The 23629-nt window shown below is 46.3% G+C and overlaps 1 protein-coding gene across 1 annotated transcript in view; it reads right to left on the reverse strand.

Moving 5' to 3' along the window:
- tmem130 (transmembrane protein 130) overlaps positions 1–19029 on the reverse strand; it is a 29623-nt gene extending 10594 nt beyond the window's left edge. The window contains exons 1-6 of the mRNA XM_052022078.1: positions 18900–19029; positions 18290–18595; positions 14761–14932; positions 11431–11573; positions 8583–8667; positions 5667–5872 (exon numbers count right to left, since the gene is read on the reverse strand). Coding sequence (XP_051878038.1) covers positions 5667–5872; positions 8583–8667; positions 11431–11573; positions 14761–14932; positions 18290–18595; positions 18900–18948 — 961 coding nt within the window. The 5' untranslated portion in view covers positions 18949–19029. The remainder of the gene's footprint in view (positions 1–5666; positions 5873–8582; positions 8668–11430; positions 11574–14760; positions 14933–18289; positions 18596–18899) is intronic.
- Between the last annotated feature and the right edge of the window lie 4600 nt (positions 19030–23629).

Genomic DNA, 23629 nt, shown 5'->3' on the forward strand with positions numbered 1-23629 from the left:
AGCATCCACTCAACATTTCAGGAACAGCTTCTTCCCCTCCGCCATCAGATTTCTGAACGGTCCGTGAACCCATGAACACTACCTGGTTATTCCTCTTTTGAAGATAAGACTTCTTTATTAGCCACATGTACATCGAAACACACAGTGAAATGCATCTTTTGCGTAGTGTGTTCTGGGGACAGCCCGCAAGTGTCGCCACACTTCCGGCGCCAACATAGCATGCCCGCAACTTCCTAACCCGTACGTCTTTGGAATGTGGGAGGAAACCGGAGCACCCGGGTGAAACCCACACAGACACGGGGAGAACGTACAAACTCCTTACAGACAGCGGCCGGAATTGCACCCGGGTCGCTGGCGCTGTAATAGTGTTACGCTAACTGCTACACTACCGTGCCTGCACTATTTTTGCACTATTTATTTATGTTTGTAACTTATAGTAATTACTATGTCTTTTTGTCTTGCACTGTACTGCTGCCGCAAAACAACAAATTTCACAACATATGTCAGAGATAATAAACCTGATTCAGATTCTGAACAGCATTTGTCAAGCAACTTCCTTTCCACAGATGCTGCTCGACCCACTGACTTCCCCCAGCAGTTTACGTTTTGCTCCAAACCTCTATCAGTTTCAGCTCCAATTTTCCAATCTGCTTTAACAACGTTTGGGGAGCATTCCTGATTTCTCCTTCCCTTGGTGTGAAGAGGTTCTTAGAATCACCTCCAGGACTCCAGTGTTGAGGTCATTCCCCCTGGACTAACCCAAACGGAGGAAATAATTCTTCTAGTGCTAAACACTGCCCAGTCCGTCACAGGCTCCTCACTTCCTTCATCCAGCACATCCTCAAGGAGCGTTGCTTCAGGAAGGCTGACGGTATCATCAAGGATGCCTGCTGCCATGGGCCGTTCCCTTTTCTCTCTTCTGCCTTCTGGGAGAAGATACAGGAGCTGGAAAATCCTGGAGAGGGTTCAGAGAAGATTTACGAAGATGATTCCTGGAATGAAAGGGCTGACATACGATGAGCGATTATTGGCTCTTGGACTATACTCATTGGAATACAGAAGAATGAGAGGGGAGCTCATAGGAACATCTCGAATGTTGAAAGGACTGGACAGAGTAGATGTGGCTAAGTTGTTTCCCATGGTGGGTGAGTCTAGGCCAACAGGGCACAGTCTTAGAATTAGAGGGTACCCATTTAAAACAGAGATGTGGAGAAATTTCTTTAGCCAGAGGGTCGTGGATTTATGGAATTTGTTGCCACATACAGCTGTGGAGGCCCGATCATTGTGGGTGTTTGAGGCAGAGATTGATAGGTATCTAATTAGTCAGGGTATCAAGGGATATGGGGAGAAGGCCGGGAACTGGGGCTAGATGGGAGAATAGTTTAGCTCATGGTGAAGTGGCAGAGCAGACACGATGGGCCGAATGGCCTACTTCTGCTCCTTTGTCTTGCGATCTTGTGAAAGTCCGGACAACCAGACTCAAGGACAGCTTCTTCCCCACTGCGATCGGACTCCTGAACCAATCACCTCTGTCACATCCCCTTCCCGGTGGTGCTGCCACGATCTCAGACTCTTAACTCGACCTCTTCTGTTATTGTCACTTCAGCTTTTCTTTTTCACTACTTCAGATTACAATCTTTGTACCATCCTGTTGTTTTGCCGTTGTTGCTGTACTATGATCATGTACACTGTTTACTCTGTGAGCTTCATGCCAACAAGGAATTTCATTGCACTGTGGTGTGTACGACGGGGATGTATAGGATTGCAAAAGGCTGCAGAGGGTTGTAGACTCAGCCAGCTCCATCACAGGCACAACCCTCCCCACCACCGAGGACGTCTTCAAGAGGCGGTTCCTCAAGAAAAAGGGATAGTGTCCTTGAAAGAGACATAGAACATAGAACACTACAGACAGGGTGTGAGAAGCTGTAATCGAGGTAGCTGTAGGCGTCAGTGGGTTTGTAGAAGATTTTGTAGACTCATTAAGGACCCTCACCATCCGGGACATCCCCCGTACCATCAGGCAGGAGGTACAGGAGCCTGAAGACCCACACTCAATGTTTCAGGAACAGCTTCTTTCCCTCCGCCATCCGATTTCTGAATGGTCCATGAACCCATGCGTTATTCCTCTATTGCACTATTTATTTATTTTTGTAACTTATAGTAATTTTTATGTCTTGCTGCCACAAAACCACAAATTTCATGATATACATCAGTGATAGTAAAACTGATTCTGATTCAATAAACTAATCTGATTCTGAATCACTTTAAGCCTCATGATTTGGTCTGTCCTTATATCCAGATTCTAGATTGAGCAGCTTCCTGTCAGAAGGGTCGGGTGCTGCTGAAGGGGAAGTGTCCAGCCTCTCTGCCAGCTACCGCCAAAAGAGAAGTGAAAGCAGCAGAGAGGGTCATGTCAGTCTCCTGCAGAGACATGCCATGTGTGGTGAGGGAATCCACAGGGAGGGCATGGCGTAACACAATCACACGCTAGGGTGCTGACTCTGATCAGGCATCTCCGGGCAGCTCGTGGGGTCACCACAGCACAGAAACAGACCCTTCGGCCCATCGGGTCTGTTCCGACCATTAGCCACCCACTTGCACTAATCCCACAACAATCCCATTTTCGCTCATTCCCAGCGGAGGCTAGTTTCATCAGCCTCCAGAATCTTACTGCCAGGACTGGAGGGCCTGACTCCAGGTGACCAAACAGCATCGTCATAGAATCATAGAACAGTACAGCACAATACAGGCCCTTTGGCCCGCAATGTTGTGCCGACCTAAGACTATCTAACCCCCTACCTCCTGTAACCAAAGGGAACAAGGCATCATGAAGAAGTGGGGAGAGAGAGAGACAGAGAGGTGGCTAATGAGTGGAATTCCAGATCTTTGCCAATTTGCCAACGTTACCAGGATTCAATGGCCTGAGTTATAGGGAGAGGTTGGCCAGGCTAGGACTTTTTTCCTTGGAGCGTAGGAGACTGAGAGGTGTATAAAATCATGAGGGGCATAGATAGGGTGAATGCACTCGAGTCTTTTTCCCAGGGCAAGGGAGCCACAAAATAAAGGGGAAAGGTTTCAGGTGAGAGGGAAAAGACTTCGAAGGGACCTGTGGGGCAACTTCTTCACATAGAGGGTGCTGTGTGTACGGAACGAGCTGCCAGAAGTGGTGAAAAACATGACGCTGCTGGAGGAACTCAGCAGGCCAGGCAGCATCCGCGGAGAAAAGCAGGCGGTCAACGTTTCGGGTCAGGACCCTTCTTCCGCCCTCACCTCCAACCCTCCCAGAACCAACAGGGATAGGGTCCCCATTTGTCCTCACTGACACCTCTCTCTCCTTCCTCGATCTTTCCGTCTCCATCTCAGGAGAGTCCTTATCCACTGACATCCTCTACAAACCCACTGAGGCCCACAGCTACCGCGATTACAGCTCCTCCCACCCTGTCTCTTGCAAGGACACGATCCCTTTCTCTCAATTTCTCCGCCTCCGCCGCATCTGCTCCCATGATGAGGCTTTCCACTCCAGGGCATCCGAGATGTCCAACTTCTTTCTGGTCGAGAGAGCTCATACCCGTATCTCTGCCATTTCCCGCACCCAGACAACCTTGACCCTCTGTAATTCACCTACTGCCGTAACAGGTCTACAGTGGATGCCATCTCCCTGGCCCTACACTCAACTCTGGAGCATCTGGACAGTAAAGACACCTACGTTAGACTATTGTTTATTGACCACAGCTCCGCCTTCAATACCATAATTCCAGGCAAACTCATCACCAAACTCCGAGACCTGGGACTCAACACCTCCCCCTGTAACTGGATCCTTGATTTTCTGACCAACTGTCCGCAATCAGTGAGGATAGGCAGCAATACCTCCGGCACGATTATTCTCAACACTGATGCCCCACAAGGCTGTGTCCTCAGCCCTCTACTCTACTCCCTATATACTCACGTCTGCGTGGCCAAATTCTGCTGTAACTCCATCTACAGGTTTGCAGATGATATCACCGTAGTAGGCCGTATCTCAAACAGCAGTGAGTCGGAGTACAGGAAGGAGGTAGAGAGCTTAGTGACATGGTGTCACGACAACAACCTTTCCCTCAATGTCAACAAAACAAAAGAGCTGGTCATTGACTTCAGGAAAGGGGGCGGTGCACATGCTCCTGTCTACATCACTGGTGCTGAGGTCGAGAGGGTTGAGAGCTTCAAGTTCCTCAGAGTGAACATCACCAATAGCCTGCCCTGGTAAAACCATGTAGATGCCATGGCCAAGAAAACTCACCAGCACCTCTACTTCCTCAGGAGGCTAAAGAAATTTGGCATGTCCCCTTTGACACTCACCAACTTTTATCGATGTACCATAGAAAGCATCCCACCTGGATGAATCACGGCTTGGTATGGCAACTGCTCTGCCCAGGACTGCAAGAAACTGCAGAGAGTTGTGGACACAGCCCAACGCATCACGGAAACCAGCCTACCCTCCATGGACTCTGTCTTTACCTCTCACTGCCTTGGTGAAGCAGCCGGCATAATCAAAGACCCCACCCACCCGGGACATTCTCTCTTCTCCCCTCTCCCATCAGGCAGAGGATACAGGAGCCTGAGGGCATTGTGATAAGACTATTGAATGGTTCCCTTCTACGATAAAATGGACTCTTGACCTCACGATCTACCTTGTTGTGACCTTGCACCTTATTGCCTACCTGCAACGCCCTTCCCTGTAGCTGTGACACTTTACTCTGTATTCTGTTATTGTTTTTACCTGTACTACCTCAATGCACTCTGTACTAACTCAATGTATCTGCACTGTGTAATGAATTGACCTGTACGATCGGTATGCAAGCCAAGTTTTTCACTGTACCTTGGTACAGGTGACAATAATAAACCAATACCTACACCAATACTCCCACTCTCACCCCCACCCCTCCCAGATGCAAGAGAGATAGGTTCCCCCTTGTCCTCACATTTCATCCCACTTGCCTACGTAGCTTTCATCTGTTTTTCATCTGGATTCCAGCATCTGCAGTCCTTTGTGCCTTTGTTTTTCTGCCAGAAGTAGTGGTTGAGGCAGGTACAGTAACAACATTTAGAAGACATTTGGATGGGCCAAACACGGGCAAATGGGACCAGCTTAGGTGGGCACCTTGGTCGATATGGATGAGTTGGGCCGAAGGGCCTGTTCCGGGTACCAGAGGGCATAGCTTTAAGGTGAGAGGGAGAAAGTTTCAGGGAGATGTGCAGGGTAAGTTTTTTTACACAGAGAGTGGTGGGTGCCTGGATTGTGCTGCCAGGGGTGGTGGTGGAGGCGGACACGATAGAGGCGTTTAAGAGGCTTTTAAACAGACACACGAATGTGCAGGGAATGGATCAAATGCAGGCAGATAGGTTTAGTTTAATTTGGCATCATGGTTGGCACAGACATTGTGGGCCGAAGGGCCTGTTGTTGTGCTGTAGTGTTCCATGTTCTATGTCCCTTTTAAATTTTTCCCCTCTCAGCTTAAACCTATGAACAAAGAAAAAAATATTCTTCAGACTTTGATAATATTAGGCTAAGAAGTGTAAGTCCACTCCTTCAGTACTTGGGTTCCAGCTCTCCACACCAGTGCTTTATATCAGCCTTTACCCACTCTTTGCTGTCTCCAGGCTTCCTCTCACCAGCACGGCAGACTCACCACTTTTCCACGAAGTTATCCTATAGCAGGTCTGAAGAGCGCTCACACTGTTCTCGGCCCGCACGTTTAAGGTGTACGGTTCTGGCGGACCCAGGGTGCAGCTCAGGTTGTAGTCCTGTGACCTGTCCAGTTGTACTGGGCGACACTTGTGGCCGACCACAGGGATACAGTTCTGAGAGAGCAGCCAGCAGATCTTGAGTGGTGGACTGCAAGAGGATTGCAAATAAGAACTGTTTACTTAACCAATACTCACACTCTCTCCCTCTGTCACGCCAGCTCTCTTGCGCAACAACTAGTGAATATGAATACAGCAGTAAAGGTTTCTTAATGCAGATTTATAGAGTTTTGCTCAGTAAATTGTTTTATTATTGTCACATGTACCGAGGTACAGTGAAAAACTTTGCTTTGCATGCCATCCATACAGATCATTTCATCACATCAGTACATTGAGGTAGTACAAGGGAAAACAATAACAGAACGCAGTATGAAGTGTACAGTTACAGAGACAGTGCAGTGCAGAGAGACAATAAGGTGCAAGGTCATAATGAGGTAGATTGTGAGGTCAAGAGTCCATCTTATTGTTCCAGGGAACTGTTCAATGGCCTTATAACAGTGGGATAGAAGCTGTCCTTGAGCCTGGTGGTACGTGCCTTCAGGCTTTTTGTACCTTCTGCTTGATGGGAGGGGGTGGGGGGGGGAGAAGACATAATGACCAGGGTGGGTGGGGACTTTGATTATGTTGGCTGCTTTACTGAGGCAGCGAGAAGTGTGGACAGAGTCCATGGAGGGGAGGCTGGTTTCCATGACGTGCTGAGCTGTGTCCACAACCCTCCGCAGTTTCTTGCGGTCCCGGGCAGAGCAGCTGCCATACCAAGCCGTGATGCATCCAGATACGATGTTTTCTATGGTGCATGGATAAAAGTTGGTGAAGGTCAAAGGGGACATGCCAAATTTCTTTAGCCTCCTGAGGAAGCATAGGCGCTGGTGTTGATCCTAAAGTGGACAAATGGGATCAGTGTAGGTGGGCAAGAGGGTCCGAATGGATGTGGTAGACCCAGGTTCAAATCTGGCCACTGTCTTTAAGGAGTATGTATGTTCTCCCCGTGTCTGCGTGGGTTTCCTCTGGGTGCTCCGGTTTCCTCCCACATTCCAAAGACGTACGGGTTAGGAAGTTGTGGGCATGCTATGTTGGCGCCGGAAGCGTGGCGACACTTGTGGGCTGCCCCCAGAACACTACACAAAGAGATGCATTTCACTGTGTGTTTCGATGTACATGTGACTAATAAAGAAATCTTATCTAATGTGGGCAAATGGGACTGGCTTAGTTAGGCAACTTGGTTGGCATGGACAAGTTGGGCCGAAGGGCCTGTTTCCGTGCTGTATAGCTCTATAAGTCTAAGACTCTCTATGAATCTATATAGGAGCAGAATTAGGTCATTCAGCCCATCGAGTCTGCTCCACCATTCAATTGTGGCTGATTTTTTTTCAACTCCATTCTCCTGCCTTCTCCCCGTGACCCTTCACCTCCTTACCGATTAGGAACTTATCAACCTCTGCCTTAAATACACCCAATGACTTGGCCTCCACAGCCCTGGATTCCACAGATTCACCACCCTCTGGCTGAAGAAGTTCCTCCTCATCCCAGTTCTAAAGGAATGTCCCCTTATTCTGAGGCTATGCCCTTGGATCTAAATTGGTGATAGGACAAGAAAATGGTGCCAAGGTAGATGAGCTATTTTGTTGATGGATGGCAGGGCTGGTTCAAAGGGCTGGATCGCCTGTCTTGCTCCTAGTTCTGTCTGAATGTAACTATAGAGTAATAACTATAGTCCCACACCTCAATGCTGAAGCTGGATTATTGTATCTGGGTTGGCTGAGTGTGTGACTTTGATACCTCACTGGGTTTCTGGATTGCATACTAAGTTGTAATATGTTTTTATCATCCTTGTTGATCGCAAGTACCATCGGCCAAAGTTGTGATTTATGGGTGACCATAACATGTGAGATCAGAGCAGGGACACACAACTCAAGGCAGTGAGAGCAGGAATAGGCCCCTCCAGCCTGCCCAACCACTCAGTATGATCATGGCTGATCTGCCTCGGGACTCAACTCCTTTTCTGCGCCAGTTCCCCATTGCCTTCAGCCCTCTGATCTTTCAAAAATGTATCGACCTCATCCTTAAACACTCCCAGTGATTCAGCCTCCACTGCAGTAGAGAATTACAGAGATTCACCATACTCTGAGAGGAGATGCTCCTACCCACCTCAGTTACTCCCCTTACTTTGTAACTACGTCCCCTTGTCCACACCTTCCCCAATAATGGAACTATTTCAACATCTACCCTGTCACAACCCTCACGATCTTACGTTTCAATAACATCGGCCCTCATTCTTCTAAAGACTACGGATATAGGTTGTTGTTTAGACACTTGTGATAGGACAACCCTTTTGTCCCAGGGGTTACCTGGTCAACCTCTTCTTGACTGCTTCCAATGCTACCATGTCCTTTCTTATATAAGGGGACCCTTTGCATTAGATCTTTCACGGCGTGTTACTTGAAAGGTTCCAGATGCTTAGTTGGTCTTAACACCGACAATCAGTGTCCCTACATCTACCTGTGTCAGGTATCAGTGTCCATGGAATCCCCCAAGGAACAGAAGGATGAGCCAATAGTCTGACATAGACGAGATGGGCCCAATGGCCTGGTTCTGTGATGTGCGTGGCGTGGGGAAAAGAGTGGGAGAGTGGGGCTGGCAGGATTGCCCAACCAGGAGCTGGCAGGGATTCAATGATGCCAATCAACTCATGCGGCGTAACTACTGGATTGATGCTGATTGCCAGCTAGTCTAAACTCAATGTGGAATTGGACTTATTCTGGCATCTGTAGCCCCAAAGACCAACGTACTCAGCCTCTTACCTGCCATTAACATGCAGGTGGAGATCATGGATACCACTAGCATGCAGGTTGTCTGTACTCTTGACCTCGATGGATTTGATTGAATCTGGAATGAGGCAGATGTATGGAGAATGAGTGATTTGGTGTGTTACTGTCATACTACAAATTCATCGCTCTTATCTCAGGAAAAGCATTAAACCACTCGAGTCTATTCTCTTGAATAATCCTCTGGTTGCTCCACCTTCCCCCCACGGGTAGGCAGGTTAATTAGAACGTCGAGCAGTACAGCAGAGAGAACAGGCCCCTCAGGCCATGATGCGCCAAGAATGATGTCGAATTAAACTAAATTTCTTCTGCCTGCACGTGATCCATACCCCTCCATTCCCTGCATATTCACACGTCTATCTAACAGCCTCTTAAACGCCACTATCGGATCTGCTTCCACCACCACCATGAAACCAGAATGAAATGGAATTAGTGTAAATGTCGGCACGGATTCAAAGGGGCTGCTCCATACTGTGTGACTCTGACTTCAGGAGATGCCAGATTTCTCAGTGTATGGATTGACCAGAGTTAATTAGCCAGTTGTAGACTCAGCCCAATACATCACGGGCACATCCCTCCCCACCATCGGGAGTATCCACAGGAGGCACTGCCTCAAGAGGACGACGTCTAGCATCAAAGATCCCCACCATCCGGGCCGTGCCATCTTCTCACAGCTCCCATTGGGCAGGAGGTACAGAAGCCTGAAGTCCCACACCACCACGTTCAAGAACAGCTACTTCCCTTCAACCATTTGGTTCTTGAACCAACCTACACAACCCTAATCACTGCCTCAGTATAGCAACTGAGACAATTTTAACCATTTTGCACTACAATGGATTTTGGTTTTTTTTTGTTCTAATTGTATTCTTTCTTGTATAATTTTGCATATTGATGTTTTTCTTGTGAATACTGTACCTCTAATGCTATGTGCCTGTGAAGCTGCTGCAAGTTTTTCATTGCACCTGTGCACACATGTACTTGTGCATGTGACAATAAACTTGCCTTTAACTTTGACTTTTAGAGGTTCCATAGCTTGTGACCTACGTGTTTAGTTTTTGGTGTGGGTCTTGCTGAGCCTGGCCCACCTGTGATGACCTCTTCCAGAGGCCAGATAGTTGTCCCCTCCACCTACAACCCCCTCAGACATTCCACAAGGCCCAGCAGCTTCCTAGCAACGAGCAGGCCTCGGGCAGTGTAACCTGACCCCGAAACATCCCCGCGCCCTTTGAAAGCTCACCCCCAAACTTTAACGTCTCTGATAAAGTCATTTGTAAAGAATTAAAATAAAAGTAAATAATTAAACAGCTTTTTCTAAGAAGAAAAATAATTTCATGAATTTGGAGCTCCCTTTGGTCACAAGTCAACAATTCAAACTGTAAAACAAATCCTGGTTGAGTGCCTGGTGTCCTTCCTTAAACTGGACACAGGCCCTCTTGTCAGGAAGTTGTGCAGACACAAAGCACACATAGTAACTTAAGATGGCAGGCACAGGTTTCAATACCGCTTGCACAAAATTATTCCGCCTGAAACAAAGGATAAAACAAAACTAGCGGCTGAGGCCTTCTCCAACCACAGGTGGGGTTAGAGGAGCCCACCTGTGTGAAGTTACGTCATCCTTCCCACAGATGCTGCCTGACCAGCATTTTCCGTTTTTATCTTAGATTTTCCAGCATCTACAGTTTTATTGAATTTTATTTGTCATCCTTTCTGTGACTATTTAAGGCAAAACCCTCTCCACCCCACCACTGATGTCCTCAGGATCCCGATCACCTCTCCATCTTAACCACACCCTTGGCTCCGAACAAAACCTCGAATTCTCCAGTCCACCCCCTGCCTCCTCACTGCCCGATCCAACCTTCGTCACCCCCATTCTCTCTAACCCCCAAAACCACGATCCAGAACAGAGTTAGTGGGCAACAAGCTTTTAGGTCATAAGACCATAAGATATAGGAGCAGAATTAGGCCATTTGGCCCATTGAGTCTGCTCTGCTATTTAACCATGGCTGTTTTTTTTTCAACCCCTGTAACCCCCTTACCAATCAACAACCTATCAATCTTTGCCTTAAATACACCTAATGACTTGGCCTCTACAGCCCTCTGAAGTAACAAATTCCACAGGTTCACCACCCTCTGGCTGAAGAAATTCCTCCTCATCTCAGTTTTAAAGGGATGTCCCTTTATTCTGAGGCTGTGCCCTCAGATCCTAGACTCTCCCACTGATGGAAACATCCCCTCCAAATTCACTCTTTTAGTGTCCATTAGATTTCAATGAGATTCCCCCCTCATCCTTCTGAACTCTGTCAAGTAGAGGCCCAGAGACATCAAATGCTCCTGAAGCCTTTCTTAACCTAAGCCTTTCTTTCCTGGGATTATTCTTGTGAACATCCCCTGGACCCTCTCCAGGGTCAGCACATCCTTCCTTAGATATGGGGCCCAAAATTGCTCACAATATTCCAAATGCAGTCTGACCGATGCCTTATAAAGCCTCGGCAGTACATCTTTTATGTTCTAGACCTCTCGACATGAATCCTAACATTGCATTTGCCTTCTTTACTACCAACTCAACCTGCAAGTTAACCTTCAGGGAATCTGGAACCAGGACTCCCAAGTCCCTTTGCACGAACGAAGTGTGCAAGAGCTATTGTACAGCACACAACACCTTGAACTTTTTGTGTAACAGATTTTCACCTTCACTTCCCTTCCCAAGCACAGTGAAACTTCTGTCCGATAACCTGGGCTCAACTTGCGTTTTGGAGTTGCTTCATATCATGGCCATGGCCATAAGACATGGCTCAGTGGAGGTGTTAAGGAGACCCAGCGTTACCTAGAAGGCTCAGTGTGACACCAAAGACCCCAGTCTTTCTCCGGGAGTGGCTGAGGAACACGAAGACGTCAACATGAGCCTGGTAAATGCCTGCTTTCGGGTAGACATGGAATGTGTATGAATCATTTGTGATTGTTTTCTCCCTGTGTGAAGTCAAAGAACAAAAACACACATGGTGAATCTTTCATTCCACGATGTTTAGTTTGGTTTTTGGAAATCAGCAATCGGGTTAGTTTAACAGCACTGTTCAGCACAGGAACATTCAGCCCTTCCTTCCTGTGCTAGCTCTTTGAAAGATTAATGTCACCAACTCATTCTTTCCGCACGGCACCATAATTCCCCATATCCAAGTGTTTATTCAGTTCCCTTTGGAAAGTTCCTGCCTCACTGCCCCTTTTAAGGAGTGCCCCCAGATCGCAGAACCTTGCCAAATGAAATCGGTCCTCTACATTTCCCTTCTAGCTTTATATCCATAAGAAATCAGAGGAGTAATTTGAAGCCTTGTCTTAGACCCAGATTTATACAGTTTTATGCATTCTGCCCACTTCAGATTAACTTCAATAAAACCCCAGCCATGATATGATATGATCCAAGAATCTACCTTGGGATAAGATTAAGAGACTTCCAGTTGTCAGTAACTTTAAAGGGAGCAAACCAGCCTCGTCTTTATTGCCTCTAAAAGATGAACTCTTGATCTCTTAATCTACCTCGTCGTGGCCCTTGCACTTTATTTGTCCACCTGCACTGCACCTTCTCTGCAGCTGTAACACTATGTTCTGCATTCCGTTTTTCTTTTTAGTATCTCAGCATAATTATGCATGGCACGCAAACAAAAGTTTTTCAGTGTATCCTGGTACGTGACAATAACAAACCAATAAATAATTCTCTGTACCACTCCCACTCTGATGTCCATCTCTCTGGCCCCTTAACCTGTTCCAACGAAGCCCAAAGTGAACCCAAGACAGCATCCCACCTTCTGACGAGGTGTGTTACAGTCCTCGAGACCCAACATTAAATTCAACATCTTCAGATCTTACAATTTTCCAGTTTGTATCAGAAGGTTTCCCCTCTCCAGATATTTTCAGCATTCCCTTCTGTTTCAGATTTCCCGGCAACTGCAGCGTTGTATATCTCATCATGGTCCAACATGATTTTCACCCCCTCCTCTGTCCTCAATTACCGTCTTCGACTTACATCTCTGTCAGACAGTGCGGTAGCAATGAACAAACCTGTCACACCCTCTCCCAGCCAGCACCACCACCACTTATGCCGTTCAGCCTCTCTTGACCTCTATCCTATCACAGACATCCCCTCTGTTCTCTCCACCCCTTCCCCTTCACTACAACATAAAGAATCACCCTGGAGTGCAGGAGGATGAGGGCAGATCTTACAGAGGTATACAGAATTATGAAGGGTATAGATAGGGTGAATGCATGCAGGCTTTTTCCCCTCAGGTTGGGTGAGACTAGAACTAGAGGACATAGGTTTAAGGTGAAAGGTGAAATGTTTGAGGGGAATCTGAAGGGGAACTTCTTCACTCAGAGGGTGGAACGAGCTGCCAGTGGAAGTGGTAGATGGGGGTTCAATTGTAACATTTAAGGGAAGTTTGGGTAGGTACGTGGATGGGAGGGGTTTGGAGGGATATGGTCCCGGTGCAGGTAGATGGGACTAGGCAGAAGATCGGGTTGGCATGGACTAGATGGGCCGAAGGGCCTGTTTCTGTGCTATAGTACACTATGACTCTATAGGTTATTATATTTTATTATTTAAACTTTTCCCAGTTCTGATTAAAGGTCTTTGAGCTGGAACATCACACGATTCTTCTCCACATAGATGCTGACTGATTTACTGAGTAATTCTGGTATTTTTTGTTTACATTTCGTAATATCAGAAAAGAACTTGTTTGAATTAACAGTTTGCACAAAATGTCACCAGCAATGGACTGATTGGTCATTAAACTACTTGAGAAAGACTTCAATGGCATGCATTTTGCTTCAAACATCTGGAAACTATAGACTGGTGAGTCTCACATCAGTGGTAGGGAAGTTATTGGAGAGGATTTTTAGGGATAGCATTTCTGTGTATTTGGAAAACCATGGCCTAATCAGGGACAGTCAACATGGCTTTGTGCAGGGCAAGTCGTGTCTTAGTAACTTGATTGAATTTTTCGAAGAGGTAAAGAGGGTGATTGATGAAAGTAGAGCTGTGGATATTGTCTACATGGTGTTTGACAAGGTCCCTCATGGGAAGCTCATCTAGAAGATAAAGTTGCATGGGATCCACGATGAATTGACTTTTGGATTCAGAATTGGCTTGCCCATAGAAGACAGAGGGTAGTGGTTGGTGAGAGTTATTCTGGCTGGAGGTCTGTGACTAGCGGTGTTCCACAGGGATCCGTACTGGGACCTCTGCTGTTTGTGATGCATATAAATGACCTGGATGAAAACATGGATGGGTAGGTTAGTAGGTTTGCAGACAATAAACGTGGTGCAGCCTCCTCTGCATCGGTGAGACCTGAAACAGATTGGGTGACCGCTTCGTGGAGCACCTTCGTTCCGTCCGCCACAAAAGCCAGGATCTCCCGGTGGCCAGCCACTTCAATTCCACATCCAACTCCCATACTGACATGTCTATCCATAGCTACCTCTACTGCCACGTTGAGGCCAGACATAGGTTGGAGGAACAACGCCTCATATTTCAACCTGATGGCCTTAACATCAATTTCTCTAACTTCTAGTAACCCCTCCCCTCTTCTTCCCCCCCCACCTTTTCTCCCTCCTTTGTCTTCCCTCATTCCTGTGGTCCCCTCCCCCTTCTTTGTCCCCTTCCCCCACCCTCATGACCTGCCCGTCTATTCCCCACCTCCTTCCCTTTATTCCATGGTCCACTGCCCTCTCCGACCGGATTCCTTCTTCATCAGCCCTTTGCCTCTTCTACCTGTCACCTCTCAGCTTCTTACATCTCCCCCCTCCCTCACCCCCACCCTCCTACCTTCCCCCTCTCACCTGGACTCACCTGTCACCTGCCGGCCTGTGGTCCTCCCCCTCCCCCCACATTCTGGCTTCTGCCCTCTTCCTCTCCAGTCCTGATGAAGGGTCTCGACCCGAAACATTGACTGTTTATTTCCCTCCATAGATGCTGCCTGACCTGCTGAGTTCCTCCAGCATTTTGTGTGTGTTGTATGACCATACTAGTGCTGTTAAGAACAATCCCACTCCCCACTCTTGCTCCTGGAGGCTCCAGAATATCCAAATACTTTCTAAAAGGGATGAAAACCCCTCACCCAGTACTACTTCAGACACAGCATACAGCACAGGGACATGGACTTACCCATCTCCAAAGTGCCAGCTGTAGTGGAACAAGGAGGTGTTGAAGTATCCGCTGGGATCGTAAAGGAGGAATGAAATTTTTGTTGGGGTTTTTGTGGCCAGTTCGTATCCATTGGTTGAAGAAGTGACACTTTCGTTCAGTTGCGTCAATGAAAGAGTCCCCATTACAGAGTCTAATTGGGAAAGAAAATTAGACCTGAAATTCACTGATGCCAAAATGTTCTTAAAAATTATTCACCAATAACCTGGTATAATTGCACAATTAATCAATATTCATTATTAACCCAGCTTAATTATGCAATAAAGACCATCCACAATTATAACAAGAAGAAATGCTTGAAAAACTCAGCAGGTCAGACAGCACCTGTGGAGAGAGAAAGAGAGTCAATGTATCAGGACAAAGGGTCTTCAACATAAAACATTAACTTTGTTTCCCTTTCCGCAGATGAGAGTTTTCAATATTTTCTGCCTTTTTTTGGATTTCCTGCATCTCCAGTTGTTTGATTTTTATTCAGTTTAATTAGTTTTCAAGCAACATTCACAATAAATGAGTTACTGAATATATTAAGAAATTGGTTTAACAATATTACGATTAAACGATTATTTGCTATTACCCTAATAAGTAAATAATTTAACAACACTAACCAGTAAATTGGGGTAATCACAGTTATTAGAAACTATTCACAAGTAACCTAATGTACTTAAACATTTAATGACATTTATTGTTAACCTAATATAGTTATATAGTTATTAAACAATTTTCATTAATTATGGTGTAATTATCAAAAATTAATCGTTATTAACCCAGTTTATGGCACAGCTATTAATCACTAATAACCTGGTTTGATTACAGAATTGCTAAAGATTACTCGCTACTAACTGGAGTGTTCGATGTTCACTACTAATCACCTAGCCATAGTCATGAAACATATAGTCATGAAACAATAATCACCCGACAGAGGTAGATAAAATCATAAGAGGCACAGATGGCAGTAGAAAGTCAGAATGATTTTTTTCCATGGTTGGCGTATCAAAAACAAGAGGGCAAATGTTTAAGATGAGAGGTAGGAGATTTAAAGAGGATTTAAGGGGATTTTTTTTGTGTTCAGAGAGTGGTTGAGATCTGGAACTTGCTGCCAGAGGAGGTGCTGGAATCAGACACAATCACTACATGTAAGAGGCATTTAGACAAACACTTAAATACACAGGCATAGAAAGACATTAAATTGGTAAGTTGGTTTATTATTGTCACACGTACTGAGGTACAGTGAAAAACTTGTCTTGCATACCGTCAATACAGATCAATTCATTACACAGTGCATTGAGGTAGCACAAGGTAAAACAATAACAGAATACAGAATAAAGTGTTACAGTTACAGAGAAAGTGCATTACAGTTAGACAATAAGGTGCAAGGCCACAATGAGGTAGATTGCGAGGTCAAGGGTCCGTCTTATCGTACTAGGGAAACCATTTAATAACAGCGGGATAGAAGCTGTCCTTGAGCCTGGTGGTACGTGCTTTCAGGCTTTTGTATCTTCTGCCCGATGGGAGGGGGGAGAAGAGAGAATGTCCAGGGTGGAAGGTGTCTTTGGTTATGTTAGAGAAACAAAAGACTGCAAATGCTGGAATCTAGATGAAAAATACTATGATGCTAGAGGAACTCAGCAGGCCAGGCGGCATCCATGGAGAAAAGCAGGCGGTCAATGTTTCGGGTCAGGACCCTTCTTCAGGACCTGTTGTTTGATTATGTTGGCTGCTTTACGAGGCAGTGAGAGGTATAGACAGAGTCCATGGAGGGGAGGCTGGTTTCCTTGGTGTGCTGAGCTGTGTCCACAACTCTCTGCAGTCTTTTGCGGTTACAGGCAAAGCAGTTGCCGTACCAAGCCGTGAAGCATCCAGATAGAATGTTTTCTATGGTGCATCTATCAAAATTGGTGAGGGTCAACGGGGACATGCCAAATTTCTTTAGCCTCCTGAGGAAGCAGAGGTGCTGGTGAGCTTTTTTGGCTGTGGCATCAATCCTAATGCGGACAAATGGGATCAGTGCAGGTGGGCAAGAGGGTCAGAATGGATGTGGTAGGCTGAAGGGCCTGTTTCTGCGCTGTATGACTCTGTTACCCTAAACACATACCCAGTGCAATTATGATTATGGAACATTCACTACTAGTCTAATCTATTTATAGCCATTGGACAATATTCGCCACTATCCCAGTGAAATCCTAGCTCTTCAATATTCACCAGCATATTTATTGTCACTGAACAATATGCTGGTATCCTAGTATCAGTAGAGTCACCGTAAATTCACCTTTTCTCCCTGGAGTGAAAGAGGCTGAGAGGTGACCTTATAGAAGCTTATAAAATCATGACAGGGTGAATGGTCAGTCTTTTTTCCCCAGGGTAGGGGAGTCTAAAACCAGAGGGTGTAAGTTTAAAGTGAGAGGGGGAAAATGTAAAGAGGACCTGAGAGCCAAGTTTTTCACACAGAGGGTGGCAAGTATGTAAAGTGAGCTGCCAGGTAAAAAGGGGTAAAATTACAATGTTTACAAGACATCTGGACAGCTACTTCCCTTCAACCATTCGGTTCTTGAACCAACCGGCACAACCCTAATCACTGCCTCAGTACCGCAACACTATGACCACTTTGTGCTCAAATGGACTTTGATTTTTTTGTTCTAACTGTGTTCTTTCTTGTAAAAAATTGTGTATGATTTATGTTTAATTTGTTTTTCTTGTGAACGCTGCTTATCTGATGCTATGTGCCTGCCAAGCTGCTGCAAGTAAGTTTTTCATTGCACCTGTGCACACATGGACTTGTGCAGATGACAATAAACTCGACTTTGACTTTGACAAGTGCATGGATAGGAAAGGTTTAGAGGGATAGGGACCAAACACAGGGAAATGGGACTAGTTCAGGTTGCCATCGACGAGTTGGGCCAAAGAGCCTGTCGCCGTGCTGTATAGAACATAGAACACTACAGCACAGTACAGGCCCTTCAGCCCACGATGTTGTGCAGACATTCTTAGATCTATCTAACCCAATCCCTCCCACATAGCCCTCCATTTCTCTATCATTCATGTGCCTATCCAAGAGTCTCTTACACATCCCTAATGTATCTGCCCCCACAACCTCTGCCGGCAGTGCGTTCCATGCACCCACCACTCTCTGCGTAAAAAAACTTACCCCAGACATCCCCCTTATACCTTCCTCCAATCGCCTTAAAATTATGTCCCCTCGTGTGAGCCATTTTCGCCCTGGGAAAAAGGTCTGACTGTCCACTCGATCAATGCCTCTAATCATCTTGTACACCTCTATCAAGTCACCTCTCATCCTCCTCTCGCCAAAGAAAGGCCCTTTAATATAGTGTAACCAACTCTATAGTATAGCCCCACAGTATAACTCAATGACTCTTTTAATCTGATTATGAAATAGCATTTACCATTGGTTTAAGTTATCGAAGTCTGTGCTTCGATTCCCCATGGGTCCCGCACTGTGGCTGGGTCAGTGGGGGTTGCAGGTTCTCGCCCTCACCTGTCACATGCAGAGTGGTGGAACCGTGTGCGAGCGGCGGACACCCCCAGCAGTCCGCCCGGCTCACCCAGGCACGGAGCTTGTAGACCCCCGGGCTCCGGCTGCGGACGGTGAGGGAGCAGCTCAGCGCTCCTTCCGAGCGGCGCACGACGGACAGGGGTCTCCGTAAGTCCCAGTGGAAGGCGAGGGAGTTGGGAGAGAGGAAACCCCCAGCTCTGGACACCAGCCTGGCCTCCACCAAGCCCTGAGCACCCGTGGTGATGGGACTGTCGTTGATCAGAACCAAGTTGTACGGCGAGGAAGCTCCTGCGAAAACAGCACAGGGAAAACACGGGCTAAATAGCAAATGCAAACATTGCAAAGCGCTCAGCACGAATTAAAACCCGTCAGACGATGCAAACTGTTAAAATCAGATTGCAAACAGGTTGGTTTGAAGTAGATTCTACTGATCAGGTTTCTCTGCTGAAGCCAGGAAACATTTCCTGTTTGTCAGGGATATGGTTCAGATCATCACTTCTCTCTCCTCCTCCATCCTAATCACAAGCCAGGTGTTCAATAAATAACACGGCGATTTACTGTCTAGGGACGGGGGGTATCTCGCCCTCCTCACCTCCGAGTGCTGCGGCGTTCAACAGTAGCAGGAGAGCGCCAGCGGTCATCGTTCCCCGACTGAGAGCTTCCAACACTGGCTGGCAGTTCTCAGGTCTCGGTCGACTCCCAACCAGCCTCTCCGTCTCCGATGCGTCATGTTCCGTATGCTCACCCACACCACCCTCGTGCAGAACCGAAAGGGGAAGCAGCTCACTCTGCCCCCTCACCTACATAATGTCCCAGTGTCCCAGCTGGTCGGGAAGGGGGCTGTCTGTTTGCACATTCTCCCTATGAACATACAAAAGTTTATGTATGTATCACTGCTGGCTGTATCCCCACCCACTTACTAACATTGATCAGTCGTGTATTGGTATTGGTTTATTAGTGTCACTTGTACAGAGGTACAGTGAAAAACTTGTCTTGCATATCGATTGTACAGATCAATTCATTACACAGTGCATTGAGGTAGTACAGGGTAAAAACAACAACAGAATACAGAGTAAAGTGTCACAGCTACAGGGAAGTGCCGTGCAGATAGACAATAAGGTGCAAGGTCATAACGACGTAGATCGTGAGGTCAGAGTCCATCTCATCGTATAAGGGAACCTTTCAATAGTCTTATCACAGTGGGGTAGAAGCTGTCCTTGAGCCTGGTGGTTCGTGCCCTCAGACTCCTGTATCTTCTGCCTAATGGGAGAGGGGAGAAGAGATGATGACCTGGGTGGGTGGGGTCTTTGATTCCCTCCAAGCCCTGCCCCTCCATGTACCTATCAAAGTGCTTAAATGATACCATTGTACCTGCCTCAACCACTCCCTCTGGCAGCTCATTCCATATACTCAGTACCCTCTGCGTGGAGAAGTCGCCCCTCAGGTCCCTTGTAAATCTTTCCCTTCTCATCCTAAACCCATACCCCCTAGTTTGGGTCTCCCCTACCCTGGGGAAAAGACTGTTACCGTCCACCGTATCTATGCCTCTCGTAATTTGCCCCTAGTGTGTAGGTGAGTGGCAGATGGAAGTAACAAGAGAATAAAATGGAATTAGTGTGGGATTAATAGGAAAGAAGGAGCTAGATAGGTTTCTTATAGAGAGGGGAATCAAGGGATATGGGGACAAGGCAGGAACAGGATGTTGATTGTTGAGGATCAGCCATGATCTCAAAATGGCGGTGCAGACTCGAAGGGCCGAATGGTCTACTTCTGCTCCTATTGTCTATTGTCTATTGAATGGTTAATGCTTGGTGTGGTCTCATTGAGTTGCTTCTGTGCCCCCTGACTCTCATGATAACATAGGTGTACTCTCTAAGAACACAAGGAAATAGAAACAGGAGTAGATCATCACTTTCAGTATGATCGTGGCTGATCTCTGCTAGCCTCAACTCCCCTTCTGCGCCAGTCCCCTATAACCCTCAATCTTTTAAATAGGATTAGGTCACAGGAATGAGTGTTTTCTGAGATGCAACCTTGTTCAGTGTGGAACCTGCCAGAGTCAGCCTGGCTCTGCGGAAGAAAGTTGGAGTGGTTAAAAAAAATGTTCTTTTATCCTGCATGAAAGATAATGTCAAAATCGAGTTTATTGTCACAAGTCCATGTGTGCTCAAGTGCAATGAAAAACTTACTTGCAGCAGCATCACAGGCACATAGCATCAGATAAGGAGCATTCACAAGAAAAGCATAAATTAACCGTGTCATCATTGAATTGCTCAAACAGTTCAGACTGCCAATCATGCAGGAAGTAAAGACCAAAAGGTACAGAAATTGACCATTTCAGTGTTGTGTCTTGTGCCGAACTGTCTTATATTTTGGAGACACAGGAGAATGCAGATGCTGGAATCTGGAGAAACACACAGTCTGCTGGAGGAACTCAGCGGGTCGAGCAGCATCTGTGGGAGGAAAGGAACTGTCGATGTTTCGGGTCGAAACCCTGCATCTATTATTTTGTTTTCCATTTGTGGGATGTGTGTGTTGCTGGTCACACTATCATTTAGGGTCTATCCCCTAGTGGCCCTTGAATTAGTTGCTTTGCTAGACAAGAACTTGAGTTATAGGGAAAGGTTGAATAGGTTAGGACTTTATTCCCTGGAGTGCAGGAGAATGAGGGGAGATCTTATAGAGGTATACAAAATTATGAGGACTATACATAGGGTGAACGCATGCAGGCTTTCTCCCATAAAGTTGGGTGAGACTAGAACTAGAGGTCATAGGTTGAGGGTGAAAGGTGAAATATATAAGGGGAATCTGAGGGGGAACTTCTTCACCCAGAGGGTGGTGCGAGTGTGGAACGAGCTGCCAGTGGGAGTGGTAGATGCGGGTTCAATTGTAACATTTAAGAGAAGTTTGGAGAAGTACATGGATGGGAGGGGATTGGAGAGATATGGTCCGGGTGCAGGTAGTGGGACTAGGCAGAAGATCAGGCAGGCATGGAGTAGATGGGCTGAAGGGCCTGTTTCTGTGTTGTAGTACTCTAAGCATAGATCATCCACAATTTTTATAAGAACACAATTATAATTAAAAAAAAGTCCAATGTAGGACAAAGTGATCAAAGTGGTCATAGTATTGCTGTACTGAGGTAGTGATTAGGGTTGTGCAGGTTGGTTTAAGAACAGAATGGTTGAAGGGAAATAGCTGTTCCTGAACCTGGTGGTGTGGGACTTCACTGGTAGGCATGGTAGTGTAGTGGTTACCGTGATGCTATTACAGCACCAGCGACCTGGGTTCAATTCCAGCCACTGTCTGTAAGGAGTTTGTACGTTCTGCCCACGTCTGCGTGGGTTTCCTCCGGGTGCTCCGATTTCCTCCCACATTCCAAAGGTGTACAGGTTAGGAAGTTGTGGGCATGCTATGTTGGCGCCAGAAGCATGACGACACTTGCGGGCTGCCCCCAGAACACTCTACGCAAAAGATGCATTTCACTGTGCGTTTCGAAGTACATGTGACTAATAAAGATATCTTAATGTGCAGGAGCAGCAATTTGTTAAGAAAACAAGTGGAATGTTGGCTTTTATTGCAAAGGGGATGTAGAATAGGAGAGAAGCCTTTCTGTACAGGGTTTTGGTGAATATTGGCTACAGTTTTGACCTCTGTACAAAAAATTTAGCTTATAAGATTGGCTGATGCAGTGACTCTCAATGACCAACAGAGGGATTTTTGGCAGCAGCCCCCCCTTGCAATAAAAATATGGCAATATTAAATTATTTATTAGTGTGGGAGGGGGCAAAGAGGAATAGGAAAGGTTTTACCATTGTTTTATATTGATCCAGACGAACTTGACTCCACTTGCCTTAAGCTTATTATTAAGGCTCTTGGTCATGTGGGTGTAGATAGATATTTTATGTAGATGGACTGACCCTATCCCTATAAAGAGAGGAGTGGAGCTGTGTGACCCTGCAGTGGAGACCGCTCAACAAGGTTCACTAAACTGGTTCACGGGAAAGAGGCATTGAAACTGAACTGGGGATTAATCTGAGAGGGTGAAGAAAAAATTCATGTTGGCTGGACTGGAGGGCTTGAGTTATAAGGAGAGACAGGATAGGCTGGGACTCTTGTCCCTGGAGTGAAGGAGGCTGAGGGGTGACCTTACAGAAGTTTATAGAATCATGAGGGGTGTCCATAAGGTGGATGGTCACAATGTTTTTCCCAGAGTAAGGGAGTCTAAAACTAGAGGGTACCGGTTTAATAAGACCATAAGACATAGGAGCAGAATTAGGCCATTCAGCCCATCGAGTCTGCTCCGCCATTTAATCGTGGCTGATTTATTTTTTCCTCTCAACCCCATTCTCCTGCCTTCTCTCTGTAATCTTTGACGCCCTTACTAATCAAGAACCTATCAACCTCTGCTTTAAATACACCCAATGACTTGGCCTCCACAGCCGTCTGTGGCAATGAATTCCACAGATTCACCAACCTCTGGCTGAAGAAATTCCTCCTCATCTCTGTTCTAAAGGGACATCCTTTTATTCTGAGGCTGTGCCTTCTGGTCCAAGATTCTCCCACCATTGGAAACATCCTCTCCACGTCCACTCTATCCAGTGTCATGAACTAGCAACAAAAGAAACACACTGAGCATGATTTAGTGTTAAAAGATATTTTATTAATCACTACTTATGATAATACGTAAAATAAAAGTAAAAATGTTAGTATGTTAGAATTCAAGAATGTTAAACCTCGAACGTTAACCCCAAAACTAAACTCTTCGTGTGTGTGTGTGACAAAGTCCAAAACTCCCAGTTCCTGAATGGTTCTTAAAGTTCAGTTCCGCAAGCCAAATGAGCAAGGGCTTCTTCAACAACCACCGTTGTCTCTCTCCCTTCTCTCTCTCTCTTCTTCTTCTTCTTCAACAACGTCATTACGTCCTTTATCTTCTATTGACGTAAGCACGCCCCACACACACATACACACACACTCTCTATCTTAAAGGGACTTTCACTGAGTCCGTAACACCAGGCCTTTCAGTATTCGGTAGGTTTCAATGAGATCCCCCCTCATCCTTCTAAATTCCTTCTAAAGTAAAATGGAGACACAAGAGACTGCAGATGCTGGAATCTGAAGCAACAGACAACCTGCTGGAGGAACTCAGCAGGTCGAGTAGCATGTGGGAGGGAAAGGAATTGTCTACGCTTTGGGTCAAAACCCTGCATCAGGACCCAGGTTTAAGGTGAGAGGGGAAACCCGAGGGGCAACTTTTTCACACAGAGGGTAATGCACTCATGGAACGAGCTGCCAGAGGAGGTGGTAGAGGAGGATAAAATTAAA

Source organism: Pristis pectinata, chromosome 8, assembly GCF_009764475.1.
Source record: "Pristis pectinata isolate sPriPec2 chromosome 8, sPriPec2.1.pri, whole genome shotgun sequence".
Taxonomy (NCBI): domain Eukaryota; kingdom Metazoa; phylum Chordata; class Chondrichthyes; order Rhinopristiformes; family Pristidae; genus Pristis; species Pristis pectinata.